General features: G+C 41.6%; 3 protein-coding genes across 4 annotated transcripts; all 3 read left to right on the top strand.

The window, feature by feature from the left end:
- Positions 1–338: 338 nt before the first annotated feature.
- Positions 339–14,862, top strand: LOC105918976 (DEP domain-containing protein 7). Of its 2 annotated transcripts, XM_012854182.3 has the most exons (12): positions 340–519; positions 1,670–1,855; positions 2,808–2,949; positions 3,050–3,145; positions 5,357–5,520; positions 7,965–8,166; positions 8,252–8,385; positions 9,991–10,152; positions 10,248–10,390; positions 10,529–10,654; positions 12,282–12,357; positions 14,289–14,862. In XM_012854182.3, the coding sequence occupies exons 1-12, from the start codon at positions 453–455 to the stop codon at positions 14,498–14,500; spliced, it is 1,710 nt and encodes a 569-aa protein (XP_012709636.2). In that variant the 5' UTR covers positions 340–452; the 3' UTR covers positions 14,501–14,862. The 2 variants fall into 2 exon arrangements, with proteins under 2 accessions (XP_021167189.2, XP_012709636.2); XM_021311514.2 differs by lacking the exon at positions 12,282–12,357 and having other exon boundaries at positions 339–519; positions 14,289–14,507.
- A 2,633-nt stretch (positions 14,863–17,495) lies between these two features.
- On the top strand, positions 17,496–19,253 carry LOC105918973 (uncharacterized protein C20orf85 homolog). Its single transcript, XM_012854180.3, has 4 exons — positions 17,496–17,803; positions 17,994–18,075; positions 18,732–18,830; positions 18,936–19,253. Exons 1-4 carry the CDS (start codon positions 17,745–17,747, stop codon positions 19,083–19,085), a joined length of 390 nt encoding a protein of 129 aa, XP_012709634.2. The 5' UTR covers positions 17,496–17,744; the 3' UTR covers positions 19,086–19,253.
- Positions 19,254–20,250: 997 nt separating this feature from the next.
- Positions 20,251–27,505, top strand: chmp4ba (charged multivesicular body protein 4Ba). Its single transcript, XM_012854184.3, has 5 exons — positions 20,251–20,617; positions 25,041–25,218; positions 25,348–25,462; positions 25,602–25,728; positions 25,883–27,505. Exons 1-5 carry the CDS (start codon positions 20,434–20,436, stop codon positions 25,945–25,947), a joined length of 669 nt encoding a protein of 222 aa, XP_012709638.1. The 5' UTR covers positions 20,251–20,433; the 3' UTR covers positions 25,948–27,505.
- Positions 27,506–27,884: the final 379 nt, after the last annotated feature.

The raw sequence follows: 27,884 nt of genomic DNA, 5'->3' as shown, positions 1-27,884 counted from the left end.
GACTTTAGAAAGAGACTTGAGATGACATGTATAATGAATTGGTGCTTTATAAATAATATGTAATTAATTGGTCTATCCATAAGGTATGTGTGTAGCTGTACCCTGACCCCCCATTATGATAACATTAATTATTTTATCATAGCAAACATACTTAGCACAGACCAAATCTGTCTTTGCTGAAATCCAAATTAAAGTGACATTATTATTAAGGATTATTATAATTAGATGTTTCTGATGGATTTTCTAACAATGATCTTCAAACAAAGACTGAAGGTCAGTTCCTGCTGCAGCTTCACGCTGAACCTGACGTGGTAACTGCTGCCCCCTGCAGGCTGAACGTCTAATTAACGTCCTGGGTTGTTTTAATTGTCCAGTTTTCAGCGCGTTTGAGCCACTGAGCTTATGTGGTTTGAGCCCCAGCGCCTCCCAGCCTGAGCTTTAACCCCCCAGACATGTCCAGCATCAGAGAGAGAGCTGCTGCCCTCAACCTGGCAGAGAAACTCTGCCTGCGTCCTCCAGGTGGGTCCAGAAAGACGCGTTTAGATCCTGCGTGGATGTTTGCAGCTGCGGGAGGCCTCAGCGCGCGTTTGGGGCGTTTTCTCTTTGTTTTAGTCAGAAAAATGAAGGAAAAGTTTAGTTTTATTCTCAAGAGTCGGAACAGGTGTTAAAGTGCTCCGTTTTTATCAGTGTTGACCCATTTCCTGTTTGTCCTCATTCTGTAAATTAAGAAATGTTTCCTCAGACCTCTGCACAAATCAGCTGACAGAGGAACGCTTCGTTTAATTCATAAAATCCGCATAAAGGGGATTTACTTTAGTAATTCAATTCAAAATGTAAAACTAATATTTTATTGACATCCAGTGTGATGTGTACTTTAAGCATTTATTTCTGTTAGTTTAGAGATGACTGTGGCTTACGGCTAATGACAACCAGCTTCTTAAAAAAAAAACGTAGATTTTCATAAAGCAAAGAAAAACAATTCAAGCACAGAAACTTTAGGGGCGTCACAATCAATAACCCACCTTCGGTTGTTGTTAAGGAAGCAGACGGTTCCTAGACTCATTTATCCTTATGTTGGGTAAATGAAAAGTTAAGTGGAGGGAAAAACTGCAGAACAAATTAAGGTTTAGGCATCTTTTCAGGTTTTTATGGAGTAATTGCATTGAGTTTCTACAACGGAACGACTCTAAACGAACCAGTAATATCTTTTTTTAGATAATTTTTTCTTATCATTATGTTGAAAATTAAGTTATTGATTTTTATAATTGTCCCACAAAAATAATTTCCCATAAATAACAGAAGAAAAATTTTCCATCTACTTTTTTTGTGCAAAAGATTTGCATTTTCTTTCTTTTAAAACCCAAAAACAGAAATAAGTGTTTAAAAAAGATGACAAATTTCCCATAGTAGATATTTATCAGAAATTCTGTCTTTAACTAAAGGTTGTAACATTAGTGGCTCTAAATGAGTTTTATTTTGCTGGATTGCGGGTAAAATTGTTCTGTGGATGTTAAAGTTTGCAGGACTTCAGATTTTATCATTTCTGTATTATTTAAGTTTAACCGCGGAGCTGAGCTGAAGGTTTTCGTTGTGTTTAAGTCACAGTAACAGACGTCGTCCTGTTTAAAGCGTTGGCTCAGAGGCTGTCGTTGACCTTCTTCTGTCTCAGCTCCTGGAGCGGCCGTCAAACCGCCTCAGGCTCCGTCCATGTGGAGCAGCCTCATCTCCCACCTGAGGGCCAAGGTGCCGGTGAAGCGGCGGCTGGTCCACCTAAAGTCCCACAACGACTGCTTCCTGGGCTCAGAGGCCGTGGACGTTCTGGTCGAACACATTCATGGTGCAAAGGGCTTTGAGGGTGAGTGGGTGCGTCTCCCTGCCGTCTTTAGACGCGACTCTTCTTTGGCCACGGACCTGATTTTTAAATGTGCGTGGCTCCGCATGCTGACCTGCTCTGGAACATGGAGCGGACTGCGAAGGTGTCCAAAGAAATAAAGACCAAGCTAAAGTCTAAAGCTCCAGGTATTAGAATAAAGTCCGTCTTCTTGGAAACAAAACGTCTGCAGCCTTCATCCTGCCTCCTCCACAGCTCCTCTTCTTTTCCCACAGTTGGTCCTCATATTGTTGGTTTTTTGCTGGCCATTGTATGCTGTTGCTTAGAAACCCATTTTTAAATAAAGATACACAAACACTGAATTCAAACTCAACCCTTAATTCAACCAACTTTTTACCAAAACTACAAGTTTAAGAAAAAAAAAAAGTGCTCTTTGACATTGTGATTGGTTGGGAGGATGTAATGACTGTAATATTAACTTACATTATATATATATATATATATATATATATATATATATATATATATATATATATATATATATATATATATATATATATATATATATATATATATATATATATATTATAATTATTTTTTTTTTTTTTTTTGCATTCTAGCCTATAATGTATTGATATATTATTTACATTATAGGCTAGAATGCAAAAGGCAGGAAAACTGTTCTATTTACCGTTTTATTGACTTTTTTTTATAATGAATTATATTATTATTGAATTATTGTCCAGCCCTGTTATAAACTCACTTTTTAAATGGAGGATTGGCTGCAGTTGAGCCAAAACAATAAATAAAAATTCTCTCATGGTGCACAGTTGTCCAAATGTAATAACTTTTATGATTCTGAGCCTATAAATGTTCTGTATCAGTAAGCTGTCGTTGTTTTAAAGGCGTGTTAGAAGAACCTTTTGCCTTGACAGCATGAAAAGCGGTCTGACTCGTGCCTTTGATCAAACCGAAGGTGCCGCTGTCTCCCGAGACAAGGTGGTGTGTGTCTGCCAGGCTCTTCTGGACGCCAACGTGTTTGAGGCCGTGGGATCAAAAGTGTTCGGCAAACACAAGAAGCAGGATGTGTTTGAGGACAGCAGGAGCGCTCTGTACAGGTTAGATGCTTCCAGATACTCTCAGGCTCCTTTTGATTTGATGCAAATGTAGTCACAGCTGAGGCTGAATCGTACCAAAAGCTTTTACCGTCTCAAACAGGTTTGTAGGCGCATGTTCACCTTCAGTTGAAGAGTTGGAAAGAGGCGCGCTTGTGAATGGGATCCAGAGGTTGTTTTGCAGCTCTCCTCCAAACAGGTATTTAGTTAATTTCTCCTTGTTTTTATGTGATGGATTCAAAAGGCTGTTAGCCGCCTGCAAAAAACTGCAGATGTTTGAGACCTTCTCTGCTTTTCTTTCATATTTTCCTTTCAAAGGAACCAAAGTTTGTTTTAATCTCTTAAAACGAGAGTTTAACATCATCAGCATAATCAGCAGCTTTCCTAACGTTCTGTCCCGTATCCCTCCATCTTTCAGAGGAATGTGTCGTAGCCCGTTAAAGTCTCCTAAGATCAACGCCTCCATCTGTCTTGTGTCGACACATAAAAGTATTTTGTTTGGATCTTTAGGCCCCCACTGTCACAAAATCCCAGCTTGGTCGCATCTCAAACAGCAGAGGGCTGGATTTACAGATAGTCCTTCTCCCTGTTACTAGTTTTGTTTTTACTTCTGATTTTAAACAAAAAATAATTATTTTAAGCTGTTTATCAGCAGAACAGCCATCCTGACCCCTGAGCACAAGTCTAGTCCTGGTGAAAACACGTACAGCTGATGCAGAAGGACACTTTCTCATATTTTAGGGCAGCAAACCCCTTAAATATGTATTGTATGTTGCTGGTTGGTGTAATTTCTTTTGGGCACCTTTTTGTTTTTGACGTCCATTTTGATTTTCGCCTATTTAATGAAAGGAGATTCCAAAAAAAGTCATCCAGGTCATGGTTTTTTTTTTTTTTTTTTTTTTTTTTTTTTTTTTTTTTTTTTTTTTTTTTTTTTTTTGGAATGACCATGACCTGGATGACTGAGAATCTTCACCAGCACAATGAAAGGAGTCAACTCTGCTGACTTATAGCATATTAGCCTTTGAAACTATTGGTATTTTTCATGAATAAAAACAAAGCTGTTGTCTTTGTGACCTGCTGCTGGGAGCAAAGAGACCAAAGATTTGTTTGTAAATGAAGATGAGTTTATTTGCATCCTGTAATCTTCAAAAAAATTAGCATGTTGCCTATTTTTGTTCAAGCAAAAAAAAATAGTTTTTCATGCAGGTTTCAGCCCAAGACAAGTAAGAAAAACACATCCGGCTGAAGGAAATGCTCGGTAATCATCAGAGCTACTAATATTAGCTAGACCTTAGAAAAAATTCAATTGAATTTTAGCTATAGCTATAGCTCCAATTAACATCACATCATCTCAAGGCTCTTTCCAAAGTCAGACTCCATCAGATCCTCCAGGTTGGTGAGAAAGTTTCCTCTCTAAGGAAACCCAGCAGGTTGCATCAAGTCTCTCCAAGCAGCATTCACTCCTCCTGAAAGAGCGTAGAGCCACAGTGGACAGTCGTCTGCATTGTTGATGGCTTTGCAGCAATCCCTCATACTGAGCATGCATGAAGCGACAGTGGAGAGGAAAACTCCCCTTTAACAGGGAGAAGAACCTCCAGCAGAACCAGAACCAGGCTCAGTGTGAACGCTCATCTGCCTCGACCCACTGGGGCTTAGAGAAGACAGAGCAGAGACACAGAAAGCACAGAAGCTCACATTGACCCAGGAGTACTTTCTATGTTGGTAATAGAGGATGATCTGCCTCCCCTGATGATGTCACAGCTAACAGAACGCCAGACCAGGTGTACCTTCAATGAAGAGAAAAGAGAGCAAAAAGTTAAAAGTTGAAATGACAACAGTCGTTTCAATGCAATGCAAAACTGGAGAGCAGTAGGAGAACTCAGCAGAGAGAGAGAAATAGACCCTGATGTCCTCCAGCAGCCTAAGCCTATAGCAGCATAACTATAGAGGTAGCTCAGGGTAATATGAGCCACTCTAGTTATAATTTTTGTCAAAAAGGAAAGTTTTAATATTAGTCTTAAAAGTAGACAGGGTGTCTGCCTCATGGACCAAAACTGGGAGTTGGTTCCACAGGAGAGGAGCCTGATAGCTAAAGGATCTGCCTCCCATTCTACTTTTAGAGACTCTAGGAACCACCAGCAGACCTGCAGTCTGAGAGCGAAGTGCTCTGTTAGGAACATACGGGGTAATCAGAGCTCTGATATATGATGGAGCTTGATTATTAAGGGCTTTATACGTTAGAAGAAGAATTTTAAATTATATTATTGATTTTAACTGGAAGCGTTAACCGTGGTGAAAATATTTCTACATGATAATAGGTATATATATATATATATATATATATATATATATATATATATATATATATATATATATATATATATATATCTCTATCTCTGTAACTTCTCAGGTTTGAAGATGAGTCCCAGGTGGACACGTCTATCCCTGCTACCAGGTTGGAGACACCCATGAAGGCCTGCCAGCAGCAGTCTCGTTTCACCGCTAAGGGGACGTCAGCGTGTCCGGGGGACAGTCCCAGCAGAGAACAGACACACTCGGCTCTACCACAGTCCTGTGAGCCAACCACAGATATATTCATTTAAATACATATAGATGTCACATTTCCCCACACAGCAGCTCTCCAACCATCAAATCTGTTTTAAATTATTCAGCTCAGACTTGCCATCCACATTCCTGTCTTCATATTGCAGCAGATAGTCTGAAGAAGCCTTCCCATCCACAACCTGGTGCACCGGCATATTTGCAACCATCAGAATATTTTAAAATCTGCGTCTTTAACATCTTTCAGGCGTCTCACTGGACCGAGATAACCAAAACCAAGTTCTGGTATAAAGAAGTTCTGTATAAAAACCATTTTGCAAAATGCCATAATTGGGATTAGTTATTGGGCAATGTTAGTTGTGATGGCGACTGAGTGCAAGAGTGCCATCCCAACCCAAGCTAGTGCTGAGGGTGAACGGGAACACCTGGGAGGTTTTCCTCCATCCTGAGCAGGACTGGTGACATGCCGTCCCTCCAGGCCAGGTCCGGTTTCCTGGAACGTCAGATGTGTCCCTGGTCCATCACGCCTGAATCAAATGGCTGACTTGCCTCAGAATGCAGTAAAGAGCTGCATCCATTATGCCCCAATTATAGCTCCTAGCTCCTGATCCTTGAACTTTCATGGGGTCAACAGTCAGAACTCTATCGTGGGGAGGGAAGGAGCTTCGGACTGATCCTGATTTTAGAACAGCCTTTAACACCAACGTCATAAATCCATGAACACAATGATGATTCTAGTCAAATCTGGGCCTACAGCTTTCTGAAAAAGAACTACAAAGTACACTCTGTCTTCTCTCCGGACAGTTTCATTCATTTCCATGTGGTGGGCTGTGCTGATATGTCACGCAAAGGGATTGTTGGATTCCTTATTCAATTCAATTCAATTTTATTTATATAGCACCAATTCATGAAACATGTCATCTCGAGGCACTTTACAAAGTCAAATCGATCATATTATACAGATTGGCCAAACATGTCCTATATAAGGGAACCAGTTGATTGCTTCAAAGTCCCGACAAGCAGCATTCACTCCTGAAGAAGCGTAGAGCCACAGAAAGAGTCGTCTGCATTGTCCATGGCTTTGCAGCAATCCCTCATACTGAGCAAGCATAAAGCGACAGTGGAAAGAAAAACCACCCATTAGCGGGAAGGAAAAAGCTCCAGCAGAACCGGGCTCAGTATGAACGGTCATCTGCCTCGACCGACTGGGGGTTACGGAAGACGGAGCAGAGACACAACAAGACAGACTTATGGTTCCTTAGCGCCGGTATGAGACGTTGTGAGGTTCCTATGCTAAAGGAGCTACGATAGGATGCATACAGGCTCCTTTCCTACCTCCTTCCTTACTGACTGCACTATTCGGACAGTACTAGCCCTGCTAGTTAGGAGCAGCAATGAAGAAGAGGCTGTGGCTGCATGAAACCCTCAGGTCCAGACAGCAGCTTGGGGAGTTGAGCTTCATTTCCAAAGCGATAGGAACTCAGAGTTGTGTCATACAGTTTAGGGAATACAGACACACAATATTAGCTTCCCCTCCATTTGGCTTTCTGCTCTCTCTGGCTGACGGCCCAGTTTCTACTGGTCACAGCGCCCTGATTGACTATGGTGTGTGTGCTAGCTCACCAAGCGGTGCACTTCGCTCAATGTGGCATTAAGCCACCCTGGCATGGCTAAACTATAGAAAATAACGGGTTTTACAGCATTGTCACTTCCTGTCTGAAAGGCCCCTCGAGTTTAGATGTTGGACGTCTCTTTGATGTGTGAAACGCATTCGGTCTGAATCTGTTTGAATTTATTGGGTTCTAAGTGGTTGTGGTCCAGATCAACAGTCAAAGCTTGATTAGCGATGAAACAGCCTCACAGCATCAGGTTTCCACCACTGGGCTTGACTTGGTGCTGTACTTTATGGATTGGAAGTTTCCCTTTTAAGGGATTTTGTGACATACTACATATGTTTGTAGCCAAATAGCTCAATCTTTGTCATCTGACCTTTTGAACTGTTCTCCAAAAAGAGCTTTCCTTGTCCATGCGAGCATCTGCAGGTTTCGGTTGGCCTTGAAGGCAAAGTTTGGGAGCAGGGGTTTCTTATTTGCTCTGCATCCTTTCAGTCTGTGATGATTATAGAGCTGGTTTTACTGTGGGCTGCTGCACCGTGTCCATTTCAAGGCAGGCCTGAGCCTTTGTGGTTCCTGAATGTCCTAACAGTTTTCCTTTCACCTGGGGTGGATGTGTCTGTTTTTTTGGTCTTCCTCCAGACCTTGAGAAATTGCTGACATATCTAAATAACTGTATGTTACCATTCCATTCTGGAGGGAAAAAAAATCAAAGCCCTGAATGAGAATCTGTGCAAATATCAGAGCAGAACCGATTGGCAGTTGATGGTTCAAGCGGTAAAACCATCAACACGGGTTTCAGAAGGCTGTGAGGTGATTTATTGGTCTGTTTGTGCTGCTCAGTGGTTAATGAGGTGTGGCAGGAGCAGACCCTGCTCAGGCTGCTGAACATCGTGGAGCTCCCCCTGCTGGAAGGAGTGCTTCAGTGCAGCCAGAACTCCACCTCCCCACCTGGATCCAGCCGGGTGGCTCCAGGTAACCCTGACCTGATCTACAGCAGCAACCACCTGGACAGACAGATCCTCAAGGCCTTCAGGGACTCCCAGTACGTCTGTCAGAAGATCAGGTGTGGCGTTGTGACAGGGAGGAGTGGATATCTCAGGTCGTCTGTGTTTCTGTGCTCCTCTCAGGGAAGATGAGTGGCTCTCCAGAGCTTTGGACTGTTTGGACTTCCTCCCTGACCAGCTGGTGGTGGAGCTGAGCAGAGAGCTGCCTCACTGTTTCTCTCCAGAGAAGGGAAGCAATGAGCGAGAACCACCAGATGGTAAGACCATTCAGGATGGAGGCAGGTTCTCCCGTTAGTACGACAGCCGGAGAAGAGAGAGAGTGTCCTGCCATATCAGGTAAAACATAAAACCAGACGCTGCTGCAGCCACAGCGTAAATACTATAAGCGTTAAAGTTATAGTTGGTAATCCTGTTCAGAAACACTTTTTGTTATACTGGGTAAAATTGTCCTTTCCTCCTGAAAGTAGTTAATACATTATGTATTCAGAAAAAGAAGGTTAAAAGGATGTAAAAACTCTAACCAATCACTGCTCTTCCCACCAAAGGCCAGGGATTTGTCATAGTTTTGTTCTTGCTCTCACGCTCCAGAAGTTTCCCCAAGTCCCTTTTTGAATAACTGTGTATGTTCCAGACTGTCTTACCTGCTCTTCCGCTCCTCAGGCGGATTGCATGGGGGAAACAAAATCTCCTAAATCCGCTCTGGTCTTATTTCTTTCTTCTGAGGCCTTCCTCTATTTTTCATAAACTTGTACCTGGTTTGCATTTTTGCGACTCTCAGCCAATTTCAAAGTCTACAGTGAGAGCAGCGGAGCAACAATGAACGGCTAACAGCTAAGCTAACAGCCAAGCTAATCGCTAAGCTAACCGGAAACATAAACACTAGAAGTGCGCATGTGCAGCCAGCAAGCAGAAACTAGGAAGGAACGAGCACACACACTGGTGTTACGTGAGTGTGTCATAATTATTGGCATGTGGGACAACCAATAGAAAAGGAGATACCCTGAACCTGAGGGACAGGGGGGGGGCAGGAACATAACTCTGACAAATCCTTTCTCTTTCGTGCGAAGAGCTGAGATTGGTTAAAGTTTTTACAGTTCTGCAGCTCGCACAGGGATTGATTATTTTTTTTTGTTTCTGAATACATAATGCATTTACTACTTTCAGGATGGAAGGGCCATATTACCCAGTATAATAAAAGCGTTTCTAAACAGGATTAGCAACTATAGATTTAAGGCTGGAGTGTTTGTCCCAACTGAGGGACTTTGCAAATGGTTTGTCATGATTGTTACGTCAGAAAATACTGTGATGTAATTGTTCAAAAAAACAACAGAATAAAGAAAAATATGACTCAAACTGAATATAAAGATATCTGTACAGCTCCTGGACAGACAAGTACACAACAAAATGAATTTAAGGGCCAAAAAATGGATTTTGCATGATATGTTCCCCTTTAATAAAGTCCTGATTGTATTAGAACATAAAGAAAGGAAAACTTCTGTGCTGTTTTTGGGTATTCCTGCACGGTTAATGATCGGTGGAGGAATAAAGATCACATAGAGATGTGTGTGACCCACACCATGTTCGCAGCAAACAAATCCACCTTATCTTTAAGGGAAATTATTGGCTTATCTACACATATTAACACAGGTTGGTCCAAAAACTCCTCAGCCGGTTCCTCTGGGTCAAAACCTAGTTCACTGCTGACATGCCAAACTGTGCTCAGCTCAAGTATCCAGGTTCTGGTTAAAAAGGAAAAGAGACTCATTAAGTTTCCACAAATACCAACACCGCTCACGACACCGATCGCTGTGCAGCAGAAAACCCATCAGCGCTTCTCTAAATGTTCTGTCTGTGCGCTGCAGGTACCGGCAGGGATGATGGGACGGGAGTCTCTCCCAGCGCTCTGGCCCAGTGGAAGCTGCTGCTGTACGGGACTCTGGTCAAACACTACAGCAACACCTCCAGGCCTCCTCTGCTGCCGCAGAACATGACGGACGTCTACACGGCCATCACCGACCTGCTGGGTATGAAAGCAGAACCCTGCGTTACGGCAGAACCTCTTCCTGACCCAGGACCGGCTGAAGTTCTTACATCCTGCCTAATCTGCCGTGTTTGACAGTGAACGCCAAGTTGGATAAGGCTCTGGAGGCCCTGCAGCTGTGTCTGAAGCTGCTGCCTCCGAACAGAAGAGAAGAGCTGCGCAGGTTGTTGACCTTCATGTCTTCAGCCGCCGAACCTCAGGCGGTGAAGGTGGACAAAGAGGTGAAGCTGGTGGCTCAGTGTTATCTGTGAAGTCCAGTTTTAACGAGTCCATTTCAGCGTTTTGGGTTGTGAAGGGGAGGCAGCATGAAGACCCAGAGATCTGATGCCTGACATTAGGTCTGTCGGCCACGTCTGCAGGTAGACAACAGACTCGCCGTGAAGAAGTCATTCTCCAAGGCGATACTACACAGCAAGACCTTCCCAAAGGACAAGGAGGATCTAATGCTGGTCTTTATGCTGAGCAACGTAAAGGAGATCTTTAAGGTAAGTTCATTTTACCACCTGCCGGTGGCAGGTGGGAAAATGAACTATAGCTTTAAAGGCGACCTTTAAAGCTATAGTTGGTAATCCTGTTCAGAAATGCTTTTTGTTAAACTGGGTGAAATGGTCCTTCCATCCTGACAGTAGTCAATACTTCATGTATTCAGAAAAAGGCTCACCACCGTCAGGGTGTGAACGAGTGACTGACTGTAGTGTAAAGAGCTTTGGTGTTGTTAGACGTATAGCGAACCATTTAGGTAAGAAAAAACATCTTTAAACAGAGGAGAAGGGCTCAGGTTTCACATTTTAGAAACTCACCTCCATGCATGTAAGCCAGGCTAGCGATGAGGCTAGCGATGAGGCTAGCGATGAGGCTAGCGATGAGGCTAGCGATGAGGCTAGCGATGAGGCTAACGAATCTACAGGTGAATCTAAGCTCTAACGAGGCATCATCAACAGGTCTGTAAAGCTTGGAACTTCTCACTACTCCAGACATTTTGAACTGAGAAAGCTTCCTGGATGGGAAGAAAAACATCTCCAGCTTCAGAATAAAAGTCCATTTGTTTTAGTTTTAAATCGTCAGACTTGATAAAACGCTATACAAGTACAATTTACCGTTTATAGTTGACGTTCTTTTTCAGCTTTTGTTCTGGGGGATCATCTTATCTATTGGTTGTCCCACATGTGACGCGCTCACCTAACACTAATGTTTGCTCGTTCCTTGTTAGCTTCCTCTTGCGACGCACTTCTAGTGGTTATGTATCCAGTTAGCTTAGCGGTTAGCTTAGCGGTTAGCCGTTCATTGTAGCTCCGCTGCTCTCACTGTAGACTTTCAACACAGCTGAGAGTCACAAGAAGTGAATCACATAAAAGTTTATGAGAAGAAGAGGAAGGCCTCAGTAGAAAGAAATAAGACCAGAGGGGATTTGGGAGATTTTTTTTTTCATGCGATCTCCCTGAAAAAGAGCAGGTAAGACAGTCTGGGTCATGCACAGTTATTCAAAAAGGGACTCTACCTTTTTTAATTGTACAAAAGCACAACCTATACTTATATTTACTGGAAACTAACTGCTGGAAATGGGAACCCATGAGGGAAATTTCCAGAAATCTGTCCAGTTCCTGAAAGACAGAATGCTGTCGCTTTAACACACTGGTTAATTAAGCCTTTTATAATTACAGTAAACTGCTGCAGAACGGTGAAAGCAGATCTAAATGTGTTCAAATGGATTTGATTTTTAGTTTTTCAGGTTTTCTGAAGGTCGTTTGAAGCTTTTCTTCACATGTTGCTGTTTTTTTTTTTTTTTTACTCATTTTCTGTCTAGTCGTTAAAAATGTCTGTTGTTTTTCTATAAATGTAGCCAATGCAATGGAAGAGGCTGCTGTTAACTAATGAGCTAACTCTACACAGTTACTCTGCTACTGTCAGCTGCATGTTGACGTCAGGCTGGTCAGTTTAGGACGCCTTCTTTCTGCCTGAATGATTTGATTTATTTGGCAGAGCTAATCTAAGGATTATTATCCAACATGTTTTTCTTTTTCTTTTTTAACTTGGTGAAAAGAGGAAATGAATCTTGTTCAGAACTTGTCTGACTGAATGACTGAAACTTGACGTTTATCATTCTGGTTTCAGACCCCGGGGTCTCTCCACAAAATCATCAGTGAGAAGCTGGCCAGACTTGATCAGGGCACACAGCCGGATGTTACGGGTAAAATATTAAATCCTAAAATATCTGCAGCTTTCAGCATTTCAAAAAGTGATGGGACAATATTTCTGTTTTCCTTTTTGAATATTCTCAAACGGAGGAACAATTTTACACGCAGCGTGTAAGAAGGCCAAGATAAATATCGCACAGCTTTCTCTTTTGTTCAGATTTTAACAGATTTTTTTATTGACATTTTATTTAACTGTAGATTTCTGCAAAACAATATAGTTTTCATTTTGTCATAAAGTCAAGTTTTAATTGAAAATTATTACAAATGTCTGCAGTTTGGGAAGGATTAATGCAGAAGTTTAGTGGTAAAGCACCTAAATTAAAGCAAGCTAAAGGGCATTTATGGCTTTCATAGTCACAGAATTAAGACACCCTTAATTACAGCTGATTGGGTCACAATGGGAATGGTCTGGTCGTTATCGGGTTCTAATATTATTTACATCCAGAACAGATTCCAGACTGTTATTTATTTAACAAAGATGAAACCAACATGGAGTGCAGAGCAGTTCACCCCATAGGCTACCAGGCCAGGTGTTGCTAACTAAACTTCCCTGGATTAACTGACATGTGACGGACGTCTGCCCTCCTATAAAAGGTGGACTTTTTAGCAGTTTGATGCTTTGGAGCAAAGGGGGGAGTGTTGTTTCAATGCTAAAGACGAAATACGTCAGCAGGGACCTGAGAAAAGCAACTGTTGCTGCCTGAGAAGATGAAAAAGGTTACTATAAAAATTTCCAACCAAAATGGGAAACCCATCATTCTGCAGCAGGACAGAATATTCATAAGCAGATGACCTGAGGCAGTTCCTGCACTGCAAAAACAGAACTAAAAAGAAGTTAAAATTTTCTTGAAATTAGTGTATTTGTACTTTATTTGAGCAGGTAAATAAGATAATCTGCCAATGGAATAAGATTTTTGCGCTTAAAACAGGAACAAGTCATCTCCATCAACTTATTTCAAGTGCTTTATACCTAACTATCTTATTTTAGGGGTAAAATTACTCATTCCATTGGCAGATAATCTTATTTACCTGCTCAAATCAAGGACAAATACACTCATTTCAAGAACATTTTACTTATTTTTAGTTCTGTTTTTGCAGTGTGGGGGTGGACGTTCGAACAAGTGTCTAAGGGCAAAATGAAACCCAAGAGCTCAATCTCAGACTCTACAGACCTCAGTTAGCAGGTTATCGGTCAACATTTATGAAGGGACGGTTTGAAAAAACACTCAATAAGTATGGAATATAGGTTTGCACAGTTGAATCTGAATGAATGAGACTTCTGGACCGGTTTCCTTTTGGAGAGATGAGAATATCTGAAAAACATCAAAAGGCTCACACTGTCGAGCAAACTACCCCCTCACACTTAATCCAGGTTCCAGTCACGTGACTCTTTTATTCTTCCAATACGAAATAACAACAAAATGCTTTTCCCTTAAATGCAACTGGTGGAACATTCTTCCCATGGTGTTAACTCCAACAATTACACCTGAAACCTCCAGAACATAACGTAAGCTTAGCCTGAACAGACTACCAACATAAACAACCCCTTTTAACACAAAACTAGCACGACATGTCAATGTTTATCCCATCTTAATATTACCCAGCAGCCCCTGCGGCTACTCCAGCCTCACAGGACGTTACACAATTGTTTCCTCGCTGGAAAAAAAACATTTTTATTAGGCAAAAAGTTGACATGAAGCATTAGCGCTGCTCAGACATCCTCATTAGAACGTCTTTGAGATGTTTACAGGAAAGCATGAATGTTACATAAAGGCCTTTTGTAATTTTTCTAGTATCTTGCTACAGTTTTCTGACTCCAGCGGTTTTATTCCACACACTCTGGGACGTTTGTGTGAAACTGTAATCTGAAGTGAACCTCATTACGTCGATGTGATAAAGTTTAATTTCTCTCTCTGTCCTGCAGGCTCTTCTGTCGGTCTGCAGGCCTCCAGCAAGGCGTACGCCGACTCTGCAAAGAAGAGCACAAACCAGGAATTATGGGTGCTGCTGAACGACATCCACCTGGACACCAAGATGTCGGCAAAGGAGCGAAAACGTCTCCTCAGACGGTTTTACTCGGCCCACCCAGAGATCTTTAACCAGTACTACGGTGACTCTGCTGCCAGCGAGCTGTAGAGGGTCGCCCGTACCGACCTTTGGGTTCTCCACGGACCAAAAGGTCCGCGGCTGCAAAGGGTTTGGCTTTACTAACCGGTGACGTGCTGCACACATTTGGGCTTAGATGTTCAAAGTCCGATCTCTAAGATTTAGAAACCGGAGAGTTTGGTTCTGAATAAAACACAAAAAAAACTTTGATTTACTGCTAAGGTGCTGCTTTGCCTCACTTCCTTGGACCTTTTCGTTCTCTTTTAGTTGTGGGACTTTCTGGGTCCATCTGTTGTATCTCTGATGGTAAATAATGAAAAATGTGCTTCCTGTTTGTCCTGTGGATGTTTATTTTCTATGATGACTAAATAAACCGTGCTTATGTGCCACAAAGAAAACTAAAAAATGGCTACAGGTGTCTCTTCGTCTTCAATCGTTTGTCTTGCACGGCTTTTGATAAGATAAGATAAGATGGTCTTTATTGATCTCACAATGGAGAAATTCACTCGTCACATCGGCTCATACAAGAAGGTGCAGAGTAGGGAAGGTGCATTCAGTTATATACAGTGAATCTTCATATATACAATGGATCAAAAAGAATACCAAAAAATACAAAAAAGGAAATAGGAATGGGCATATGATGTTTTATTTACATATAATGTCTTATTTCTTAGTTATCTATCTATCTATCTATCTATCTATCTATCTATCTATCTATCTATCTATCTATCTATCTATCTATATATATATATATATATATATATATATATATATATATATATATATATATATATGCGCCTACATACATGCGTATATATGTGCTAATGCAGAGATCCGAGACACTTAATGTGTTCAGTCCTGGTTCTGCCATCCGGAGTCCAATTAATCCTGGCTCCTTTCTACCTAATGGTGCAGAATCTATGTTGTCTGAGGCGTTTTTGCTCCTAGTTGGTCTCCCTCTGTAAACTGGTTCTGGGTGAGAGGCCAGACTAAAACGCCTTTCCCACTTCTCCCCCAATCCATCCTTTTAATTTGGGGACATCTTTCTCCTCTGCTAACCCGAAAGGTTTACAGCAGCATTTCAACCAGGAGCTGATGTGTCTGTTGATTTTTGTCTTATTTGTCTGTTTTTTTTTTTTTTTTTTAAAGCCCCTGTTTTTGGCTCATTATCCTCCTCAAGGACTCTAAAAAGACCATTTTCTGTATTTCTGGAGGAGGCCATCAGATTTCTGTAAAGATGTGCTGTGTTTTTTCTGAAAAGTCGTGGTGCAGTGCGCTCTAACTAGGTTCCTTTGGAAAAGAATCAGGCCCACAGCATCACAGATCCTCCACTGTACTTAACAGCGGCTATGAATCAACAATCAAGAATTGTCACTGTGGCAAAATTTCTCTCTGGCTACTCCAGTTCAGATGACACATAATGAAAGCAAAAAGCTGACAAACAGGCTACGAATTTTTATTTATTTATTATTATTCAGTGTTCAGAAAATTAGGTAATAAGGTGCTTATTGAGCAATGATGATTGAGGCTTTGTCTACAGAAATGTGTATTTGGATATTCTGAGATGAGTGTGCCGGTAGACGGTAACGTTAAGGTGATTGTAACGTAAAGAAGCTTATTTGTTTTAGCCTTGAGGCTTGAAGTGTTTTTCTGCACATTTATCCGTTTCTCTTCATGCCAGGCCCAGCTGGAGTGTTTGTCACCACCAAGCTGGATCTTTAATGATCTCTTTACTCCGGTTCTCTGTCTGTAATCTCTCATGCTGTTCTGACTGTAAGCATGGGCAGGTGTGCTTCAGGAGCTGTTTTCAGTCAAAGAAATGGGTCTGCTTCACATTTTGGAATCAGAACCATCTTTATTGGCCCAGACTGAGTCCAATTAAGCAGTTTGACTTGGGTTATAATAGCGTACCGACATCAGGTATACATTTTAAAGCATTATGGACATGTTTTTTTTTAAACATGTAAAGATAAAAAGTCAGGTTGCAATGGTGTAAAAATGCTAATTTGTTTCACAGCAGAGTAGCTGAATATTCAGGCTGCGAGGTTTAGATTGTGTTGATCAGAGAGACGGCTGGTTTTAGCACACAGCGCCTCTGTAGCGCCGCCCTGGAGGTTAAAGTCTGAACAGTTTGTGTGCAGGTTTTATGGGGTCTGCAGAAACGTTGGCTGCTCCTTTTCCTGACCTGGATGGAGGGAAGGTCAGACCTGAAGATCCTCTCTGCAGACCTGATTATCTCCTACTGTCTGGACCGGTTCTGTTGTGGATGAGAAGTTCCTAAGCTCCATGTAACGCTTCTTGAACTATAGACTGACTACGGCTTCCCTATGTTACACAAGACAACCATTTAGTAGCATCCGAGAATGGTTCTTTAAGGAGCCTGATGTGTAAATGAAAACAAGGATACAAATATAAGATTTCAACTAAAAATATATTAAATATTAATCAACATAAGGGGAAAACATACAAAATAAACAAAATTTATAGAATATTGTAGACTTGTGTTCCTTTCTTAAATTCAATTAATAAAATTCAATTTTCAAAATTTCTCCCCAAAAAGGAAAAAAAAATTGCAATCCATTTAACTCAAAGTAGGAAAATGGGAAAAAAAACAATTGTCCAACATCCACTTGATGGAAGCGGTTCAATACAATGAAAAATAACACTCCCAAAAAATGCAAGTTCCCCTCCAAGACTCCGGAGAGAAATACCAGCAGGTTTGGTAACTACCACACAGGTAGTAGAGGGCAGCTCGCCATTTTGAATTGTTTCAGTCCACGCAAAAAAAAAAAAAAAAAAAACTGACTGAAATACTGTTGTAACCGCAGAGATTATCCAAATTTGTGATTTGTTTGGTTGCCAATAGATCTTTGTCACAGTGGAGGGAGAAGAAGAGGAAGTAACCTCAGAAGGAAGTTGGCCCAAAAAATACCATACCTTCAGGAAACATGGTTTACATCCAGGTGGTTCTGACCGGACCAGGTGACCCGTCTCCTGTCTGTATCCTGGATCAGACCACCAACGGTGATGTCGCCTGCAAACAGGACGTCATTGATTACAAATTAAAAGTCTCTCTGTGCTGTTTGCACATCTCCAGATGTGCCTGTGGGTCTGGAGGAGGCTGCAGGTGCGTGAACAGCTTCTCCCATCGTCTCCGGGGACATTCCCACTGCAGATCCATCTTACCTGGACCAATGGGCTGCCCTGTAGCCATGACGACGGTAAACAGGTGTGACGCAGGTGAAACATTACCTTACTCAGCGGCTCTGGACAGATGGCGAGTTCACAGCGAACGTCTAAACCCACCAACTTTGTGCATCAGGATGAAATATGGTAAATGCTTTCAATTGAGGAAATTGTTTTTATTTGTGCCTATTTCTGTCACGTTTTATAAAAACTTAGTTTTATCATATAGTCTGGCAAAATAAATAAGTGGTGATGGGTGGGATCAGTCAAAACTACAGATACTCCTTTCCTCAGACTTGTATAAAAGCATTTTCTCTTTATTTTGATGTTTTTTCAGGAAAGCACATATAAAAATTGAGAAGGACGCTGTTGAATCCTGGCCCAACAACTGGGGCTTCTTGTCTGAAGCCTACAAGGAGGTAGAAGGACGTCCGTATAACTCACAGGAAACAGGAAACAACTGACGATTATATTAACTTTAACTTTTATACAGAAAACCCCTGTTATTATCTTCAGCTGTCCCTTACTACATGTCGTATTAAATAATCCTGTATATTCTTCAGGTGTTGGCTGTTTGTACCTGTAATACTTTATCCGCTGGTTCTGCTGTTCTTTATATCTCTTTGCAGGTGTAGAAGCACTCTTTCTCTTTCTCTTTCACCTTTTCTCCCTTTTAACATTTTGTCTCATCTGTTTCTCTCCATTTTTTCCACTTCTACCTGTTTCAGTGTCCATTGAACATGCAATAGTCCCAGAATAAAATCTAATAAAGCTTCTTGCATGTATAAATCAAGCGGAGCACTATGGAGAAAGCAGTAAGGCTCCACTTGTGAAAATAAAATCTGTTTTTGGCATTAAGACAATTCTTAATGCTACATTACCAGACAGGCCACAAAAATGGATTATATTAATATTTGAATGAAACTTCGGCATTTTTAGAATGAAGGTACCACTATAAGCCTGGTTAAGATTGCAGCTGATAAATATGAGTGTTTTTCACTAACTAATCTCTTGTTTATCTCTTTATCTTTAATTACATGTGGCTGTGGACTAAACTGGTTCTGCTCTGTTTCAGTATGAGATGAAGAGTGTAAAGCTGAAGGGGGCAATCAAAACGGAGCTCCCCCCTGACCAGATGACTCGACCTCTGACCCCTCCTCCAAAACACATCCATGTATGATTCATCCCTCCATCTCTCTTTCTCTCTCTCTCTCTCTCTCTCTCTCTCTTTCTTTCTCTCATCCTCCTGTTTTCCTCAATCTGTCTCCCGTTCCTCCAGGTCGGCCCTTCCTCCGCTGTTCCTGTGACCACGCAGGCTTTCATCGGATGGCGCTCTGGATCGTCACAGCTGGAGAAGTACAACACAGTGCATCATGGGAGGCGTAGTTTTCTGAAGGATCTGGGTTGGCCTCTGGAGGCTTGCAGCTGAGTGGAAGTCCTCGTCCCACTTGTCAGATCTTCTCACGGAGTCTGTGGTAGAGTAATTGGTAGAGCTGTTGGTGCATCCATGTATGGCAAGCCATTAAAGCATACTTTCAAACAAAACCTCAATCTCTGTTTTGTGGATATCTTTAGACCAAAGTGCGACTGTTTTAACATTGAATTCCTGGAGTCCTTATTGGGTATGTTTATCAGTTTCTCCACAAGCAGAAAACCCCCAGCTATTTCAGAAATAAAAGGACTTCTTAGTATTCTCCACAGTCCAGCTATTGGCCATCATATTTGCAATGAATCTTAGACAAAAGCTCCCACCCACACACAGATATAAACAGAAACTTAATTTGTCCTTTGGCACAATAATGTGTGATATTAAAAGCATTTGCAGAGGACAAGATTAACAGGTTTGTGCTGCAGTAATATTGACTTAGACCTGAAGAAACTGAATTAGGGATAGTGCTTTTGATGTTAATCATTCTATTATGTTTATAATACAGCTTGCCAGGGATCCTTAAGCTGCAGTCATATTACTAAAATAGAATATGCGTTTCTTAGAGGCTTGTTTGTCAGATTAAAAGTACCATTTAGAGAAAAACAACCTTTAAGCAGGTATTAAGCATACTTTTCATATTTGCATGAAAATTTTTGCTTATTTTAATTGGTCTGATTGAATATTCTGCTGTATTTTAATTAGGTGGAGGTGGACAAAATGAAAGAAATAAAGGCTAACATCAATCTGTTTTAATCTCGATAACGCGTCTCCCTTGGTGAACTGAGTTACCAAAATAAATTAACTTTTTTAATAATATTCTAACTTGTTGAATACGACTGAATTGAAACTTTTGCTTCCTTGAGTCAAAAGTAATAATTTAAAAAAAGTAATAATTTTCCAATCTCCTCTAATTTTTTGAGCAGTGTGTAATATAAAGAATGATGACGTTGACTGCAATTACTAAATGTCCAAATATTCATTCATATATATATATATATATATATATATATATATATATATATATATATATATATATATATATATATATATGAATATATGGACATTTAGTAATTGCAGTTAACGTCATCGTTCTTTATTGGTGGAATTCCCCTCTGAGCGCAATTTTCCACGTATGAGTCACGCCGGTTACGTAATGACATCACGAGGCTGATGTGCGGAAAAGCGGAAGAAGAAGAAGCAGCGGAAGAAAACAACAGCAGCGGCTCCGAGGCGACAGTTAGGACGGCTTTAACGTTACCGGGTCGCTCTCTCTCACGGTGCCGTTGGGTTCTGAGCGATTGTAGCTTCAGGTTCTGGTTCTGGTTCAGCCCGAACCCAACCGGACGAAATGTCGCTGTTTGGTAAGATCTTCGGCAGCGGAGGGAAGGGTGGGAAGGGACCGACTCCCCAGGAGGCTGTCCAGAAGCTCCGGGAGACGGAGGACATGTTGGCCAAGAAACAAGAGTTTTTGGAGAACAAGATCCAGCAGGAGCTGCTGACGGCCAAGAAGAACGGAACCAAAAACAAACGAGGTGGGTCAAAGCTCCCTGACGGCTCGGCTGCTAGTTAGTTAGCTAGTCAGCTAGCTAGTTAGTCAGTTAGCCTGCTAGTTAGTTAGCCTGCGGGCTAAGAAGTTGGCAGCTGTCAGCCTGAACTTCATTTTTAAATGGCTTATTTTAAAATCAGCTGAGACTTTTTTTAGTGACAGTTTTTTATTGACCCTCTGGTTGCGGATGTAATTTAAAAGAACCGGATGTATAATATTAACTTATTAAAGCGACAGGACTCATTAAACTGTTAAAACATCCGACCTATGGTACAAAATTACACACAACTTTAAACTGCTATATATATATATATATATATATATATATATATATATATATATATATATATATATATATATATATATATATATATAAAACCACATGATTAATTCTTTATTTGTTTTAATGACATGTATAAATCAGTCTGTGTTCTACCTTAATGAAGCCATTGTTGCTGATGTCATTAAACCTATGTGGTGATATTTATCTAATGTTTATCTAACTATTAACACAGGCCGTGTTAATAGTTGTGTCTTTATTAACCACCACATCTTCTGTGTTTCTGTCACTTTTCTTGCTTATTAAATGCACATTAAACTGGACCCAGCCAGTCATCCAGCTCTGCTTCCTTCTACCTCCACAGGCCCAGGCAGTTTCCCGTTTTCTCTCTGACTTCTGCAGGGCGTTTATTTCCAGCCGTAAAAACCCTGAATGTAAATTCTGTGCCCTGTTTACCTGCTGGCTGTCATAAAGTCCACGGGCACAAACCCACCAAACCTGTTCAGATTATATCCGGCCGGTGACTCTGACGCCGCTCCTCCTCTCTCAAACAAACCTGTTTGAATGTTGGCATCTAGACGTGGACACAGGTTTATTTTTATTTTCCATTATTATTCAGCCCATGAGAGTAAACGGGAAACCAGAGGATGACAACGTAACAGCAGCTAATGCACGTAATGAGCTTAAAAAGAAAATTACTTTATTAAAACTAATTCAGGATCTTTAGTGTAGGGTTTAAAAAAGCAGTGTCATTTCCTTTTGTCACCTTCGCCTCTAAAAAAAAAAAGCCCCAAAGTTCCCAGAATGGAGCAGGAAGAGCCGGCAGAGGCCGACAAAAGGACCCCAGGAGAACTGAATGGCCGCCTCTGTGACCCGTGTAATCTGATAAAGGTTCGGGTGACGTCGGATAATGTTGTTTTCAGAGAAGCAGCTGGGTCTGGATGCTGAAATAATCGGATCAGACCAGAACCAGGAGCGGCCGTCCATGTTGTGCAGCTCCAAGGTTGCGTGAGAGAGGATGATGGCTAAGAGCCTTAATGCTCCATCCGGACGCTATGGGCTTCATAATAGAAAGAATCTATTGGAAGCTCCAACAGCTCCTGTCACAGAACTGGTGTGGGTGGTGGAGGATCTCAGGGTTACGTTAACCTCCAACATTTATCATCCGGTTTATTTTCCCTCATTGGGTGAAGCATTGATGCTTTCTCCCTTCGCCTCTGAATTTATCTCCTCTGACATGTCGGCTTTCCCCACATTTATTCATGCACCAGGGTTTAGTTTTCTGTTAAAGGACTTAATCAACAGTGGTATGTAAGGATACCCCTTCCTACCCTTATCATTAAAATAGTCTGTTTTTTTTTTCTCTCTACTAAATTTTAGAAATGCCCCTTTTTTAAAATAGCTAAATTACAACATTTGATTGAATATTAGTTCCTGATTGTTCTGAATTTCTTGTGCTTCTAATCACCATTTGAGCAGTTTCCTGTCTGGTGAATTATGGCACATTATGACTCTTGATCAGAAAGACTCTCCCAGTGCTTGGACTCATATTCTTACATTTTGCTTCTGTTGAACAGAAACATTGAATCTCAATAAACTGGAACTTTACAGGAAAGGAGGAAAAAAAAACATTTTGCTTCTAAATGTGAATTCATGTTGTTAGATCAAAGTTAAAAGCTTTTCTTTATACCTTTTTCCTGTATAAGTGTCGAATTAAACCCCAGAAAGAAGTAAAGGGTGGCCACTAGAGTTGATTTATTTTATTTATTTTTTTACAAGAAAACAAAGCAGGACTAAAGCTGGACATCTGTGTTTTTTTTTTTTTTTTTTTGCCCCGACAGCGATTATTTCCTTAAAGTGAGATGATTAGACGATTAACTGACCATATGTTTATTTATAAAGTGCTTAAAAACAGCCAACAGCTGGAAAAAGTGCTGTGCATCGTTACAAACTAAAAAACATCCTTTAAGAAACTAAAATAAAAAGATAATGCATGAAAACGCCTAAACGAAACAATAAAACCAATTTAAAACGAAAACTAAGTCTCAATCATGGTAAAAGCCAAAGAATAATGGTGGCGAGGTGTAAAGGTGGGCAGTGAAGGAGCCTCTTATTCCATACCTTTTTTTGTTTATAAAGCTCTTATTCCATAATTCAGGAGCAACAACAAACTCTGGTTGACCCCGTTGCTCAGGGTCAGGCTGTCTTTTAAGAGCTGTGATTGGTTGATAGTATGGGGGGGGGACAAATGTGCTCCTAGTGATTAAAGGAGAGAAATTAATTGACTAGACTGGATTAAGAAATCTCTGAGATGATGAAACTTTTCAAAATTAATTGAAACACAGCATCAAAATGTTTGAACGGACTTTATTTACATCCTCCCCATTATTTTGATTTGCTTATTTATTTTTACTCACTTGTTATTTTACTACTTGATTTGATTAATGTGCGCTCACCTGTCAGTGTTTTACTGGGATTTCCTGCTTGTATAAAGTGTCTGGAATCAGCAAAACTTGCATGAATGGATGAGAAAAGGAGGCAGAAACCAAACGAGACAGCAACGCTGTGGGAGAATGGAGGCGTGTTGAAACATTGGTCCCTGGATCACAGCGCAAATACGCTTTAAAGTAGGGCTGGACGATAATTTAATAATATATATCAATATATAGACGTATATCGATGATGGGGGGGAAAAAAAGGGTAAAAAAGTTCAACAGAATAAAGGTTTTCCTTTTGCATTGTAGCCATGTAGGTCAATATTACATCATTACATCTTCCCAACCAATCACAACGCAGACCCAGGAACCAAGCCCCGCCCCTTCAGAGTTCAGAGAACAGGCGTTCTTTTTTTTGTTGAACTAAGGTTTGAGTTTGAATTCAGTGTTTGTTCTTTATCTAAAAATAGTCGCTAAGCAACAGCATAAAATGACCAGGGCTGCAGTTAAAATATGTTTTGGATTTGTTGATAATTATCGATCTCCATCAATACAATTTATATTTTATCGATATGTTTTTTTTGTTCTATCGCATCCAGCCCTAAATTATCTGGAAAAAAAGTTGATTTTGGTGAAGAAAATAGCTTGTTTTAAAGAAATATACTGAGGAAAGATCTGCCGTCTCCCTCATATATATATATATATATATATATATATATATATATATATATATATATATATATATATATATATATATATATATATATATATATATATATATATATATATAAAAAATCAGTTTTCTGACGGACAAGGATTCAAAAACTGCATTTATAGAGTAATCATTTGAGTAGACTCTACATAAACCAGCAAAACGACAAAAATATGTTTTAATTTGTTGATTATTATCACTATCGATCAAAATGATGTGCAGCAGTCAAAACAACAAGCTAACTTCTAGATGAACGTTTACATTACTTGCGTTACATTTTCTCCCCTATTTTATATATATTCTATGTAAATTTCTCTACTTTTTATTCATGATTCAATATTTTCCCTATTATTTACTATTAGTTACTAGATCTACGCCTTTAATCGACCGAGCCGCTGAAACTCATTCATTTCCCTCTATGGAGATGATAAAGTTTATCTTATCTACATATTAATAATTGTATTAATAATGCGCTCATTTCCTCCACTGTTTAGGTGGAGGATCAGCGTTATAGATGTTTATGTTCAGATAATTAAATGGGAATATTTAACCTTCTGCATTGATGGGAGAGCAGCAGCAAACCTTTCTGCATCTCGTTGGTTCTTCATCGCAGGCGTTGGTTCTGTTAAAGCTGTTCTATGACCTGTTTGTTACGTAAAACTAAAAATCTTTAGCTTAACCGGGATGCAAAGTCTTCATCTGTAGCATTTATGTCATTCTGCATCAGAGGCACAAAGAACATGTTTTTACCACAGAAATATGTCGATTCTGATAATTCTATTCCTTAAATAGGAAAATTATTATTTTTAAATCTGGAGCTGCACCTTAACCTGACCTTTGTCTGTTTTGAGGCTTTTCTGTCGTTACACATCAGCTGATCCACGGCTTCCTGTTTCATCCAGGCTGAGGACCACAGTTCCCGTTTATATATGTGAGATTAATGCAGAATCTAATAATTTCCCCCGATCCTTTGTTCTTCCAGCGGCTCTGCAGGCCCTGAAGAGGAAAAAGCGCTATGAGAAGCAGCTGGCCCAGATCGACGGCACCTTGTCCACCATCGAGTTCCAGCGGGAGGCTCTGGAGAACGCCAACACCAACACAGAAGTGCTGAAAAACATGGGCTTTGCTGCCAAAGCCATGAAGGCGGCTCACGAGAACATGTGAGTCCGGCCAGGGTTTCTAATTTAACCGTTAATGGTTGAAGCTGCTAGCGGCTGCTTCTTAGATTCTCTGTTCTCCTCTGTTGTTGTTGTTGTTGACGTTCCTCCTCCCGTCTCACCGTCCCACAGGGACATAGACAAGGTGGACGATCTGATGGCCGAGATCACGGAGCAGCAGGAAGTGGCCCAGGAAATCTCCGACGTCATCTCCAGACCGGTGGGCTTTGGGGAGGACTACGACGAGGTGAGCGCGGCTCAGACGCCTCCGTTCAGCCGCTTAATTCAGACCGAGGAGCCGAAACGCTCCTCCCTCCGTCCGTTAGCCGTCTGAGGAGCTGCGGGTGAAGATGATCCTGACGTTTGTGGGCGATTCCTAATTTTAGGACGAACTCATGGCTGAGCTGGAGGAGATGGAGCAGGAGGAGCTGGACAAGAACCTCCTGGAGATCGAGGGAACGGAAGACGTTCCTCTGCCAAGTGTGCCGTCAACGTCGCTTCCAGCCAAACCAGGTAGGAGGTGGAGCCGACCGGCGCTTCGTCGTCACGGCGCTTCGTCGTCGTCACGGCGCTTCGTCGTCGTCACGGCGCTTCGTCGTCGTCACGGCGCTTCGTCGTCACGGCTGCACTCCATCACAATCTGACCGTTTATCTCCGTCTCCTCTAGCCAAGAAGAAGGTGGAGGAAGACGAGGACGACATGGCCGACCTGGAGGCCTGGGCGGCTAACTGAGCCGGCTCTTCCTCCTCGCCAGCCGTCAGCGCCCCCCCCCCCCCCCCCCCCCCCCCCTCCCCCCCCCTCACATCCGGCAGAGCAGCAGGGACTCTGGGCTGCCGCCATGCTGCTCTGTCCTACATCTCCACCGTTTACCACAGCCTGAACCTCTCGTATGCACATGTATGAAGACTCCAGTGAAATCAGCCTCTTTGCTAACGCCCTGCCCCCCCCCCCCTTTCTAAACGTGCAAAGAGTGAAAGAAAATGTCTCCAAACCTGCCTGTGGCTGCCGTGGTTCTGCGGAAAGCGGTTTCTGTCTGTAAATACGCGTTTGGGTGCATACTGCGTACAAGACCAGGCCTGTCTCTGGGTGAGCGTGAAGAAACCGGCGACACGGCGGCCATCTTCCTGCTTCCTGCGGCGCCGTCTGTGCCGCGCTGCAGAGATGACCTCACACGGTTTCTGCTGAGAGCCCGCAGCGGCAGGCGTCTCAGAAATGGTACTAAAACATAAAGGTTAACCCGCTGAACGAGGGTTTTCTCTTTTTTGTGGGACGTTGCATTACAAAAAAAAAAAAAAAACGCGGCTTTGATTCCTCATCTGCTGAAGCTGCCATTAAAATCTGCTTCCTCTCTCTTCACCTCCACCTCTTCATCTGTTTATTCTTTAGGTAATTTGCTTAAAACCTAGAAACCATAGAAACCTTTTCTTTGGCTTCCTCCCAGGACCTTAAATCATGCCCAGACTTCCATCCACACCAAATCTTTTTCTGAACCTGCAAATCGCCCTGAGTGTGATTGAAGTTGCTGTGATTGGCAGAACAGGCCCAAACGTGCCGAGCTGCCGTAAACGAGCAGGAACGGTTTGTTAGAGATGAAACGTCTGCGCCTCCTTTTCTCAGAAGGCTTCGTAACATTTCTCTGCGCTTTAAACACGTCACAGATTTCCCTTTTTGCTTTCAGGATGGAGAATATGGTTTATGGTAAAATAAAGTTAGAAAGTTCCCCCACAAATCGACGGTGAAACTTATTTTTTTTTTATTTTTTTGGCTTGTTGGTGAAGAATGAGCCGTAGAGGCGTTTTTAGTGAATGTGAGAAGCTGTGCCTGACACCGTCTGCGCCTTGCCTGTCTGGTTTACTAACCATCACGTGAGAAAGTCTCCCTTCGTCTTAACGATGCCGTTAAATGTCGTCTGTGCGCTCCGTTTGCGCTGCTTCTGACTCGGTCTTCCTGCTGAAACCATGATGCGACCCTGCCTGCCCGTCATGGCTGCAGCTCCTCCCTGTTCGTCTCCGGGACAGATTTAAAGACGTTTCTGACCTGAGCTCTGACCCGTTCTTCGGTATTTATGCTTCTGCGTGAGAACCCGAGCGACGCTGGGAATACGCCGTTTACCTCGGATACTCGTGTTCTTCCTGACTCCGCTGGACCAGCCGTGCTCGGTTTGCATTTCACTGTCGCTGATTTGTTGGGTTGTACAGTTTAGGTGAAATAAATAAAGTTTGGATCCAATGAGTTGTAAGAATTGTTGCTTCTCTAAATAAAGGAATTTGATTTTTATGCATTTTCTAAATTTGCCGTTGCTGCTACTTTGTCCTGTTTCTTTTTGGCCGCTTTTTTTAATTTTTCCTTTTTAGAAAATGAACCTTTTCATCGTTATTAACATTAATGTTTTATGTTATGCTGGGGGGGGGGGTAGTTTGTAGCAACAAGAAGGTCCTGGGTTCAATTCCTGCATGGAGTTGGCATGTTCTCCCAGTGCATGCATGGGTTCTCTCCAGGTTCTCCAGCTCTAGAACCATGGTGGTTAGGTTAAATATCCCTTAGTGTGAGCGCCTGTTCACGGCTGGTTCTCCTGGACTAAACACCTGTCCAGGTTGGACTCCGCCTCCTGCCCAGTGACTGCTGCAGGTGATAATAAAATGACACAGAGTGCCTTCTTTCTGAAGAGT

The sequence above is a fragment of the Fundulus heteroclitus genome, chromosome 20, assembly GCF_011125445.2.
Source record: "Fundulus heteroclitus isolate FHET01 chromosome 20, MU-UCD_Fhet_4.1, whole genome shotgun sequence".
NCBI classification, from domain to species: domain Eukaryota; kingdom Metazoa; phylum Chordata; class Actinopteri; order Cyprinodontiformes; family Fundulidae; genus Fundulus; species Fundulus heteroclitus.
Note: the sequence above shows the minus strand (reverse complement) of the source record. Positions and strands in the feature narration are given on the sequence as shown.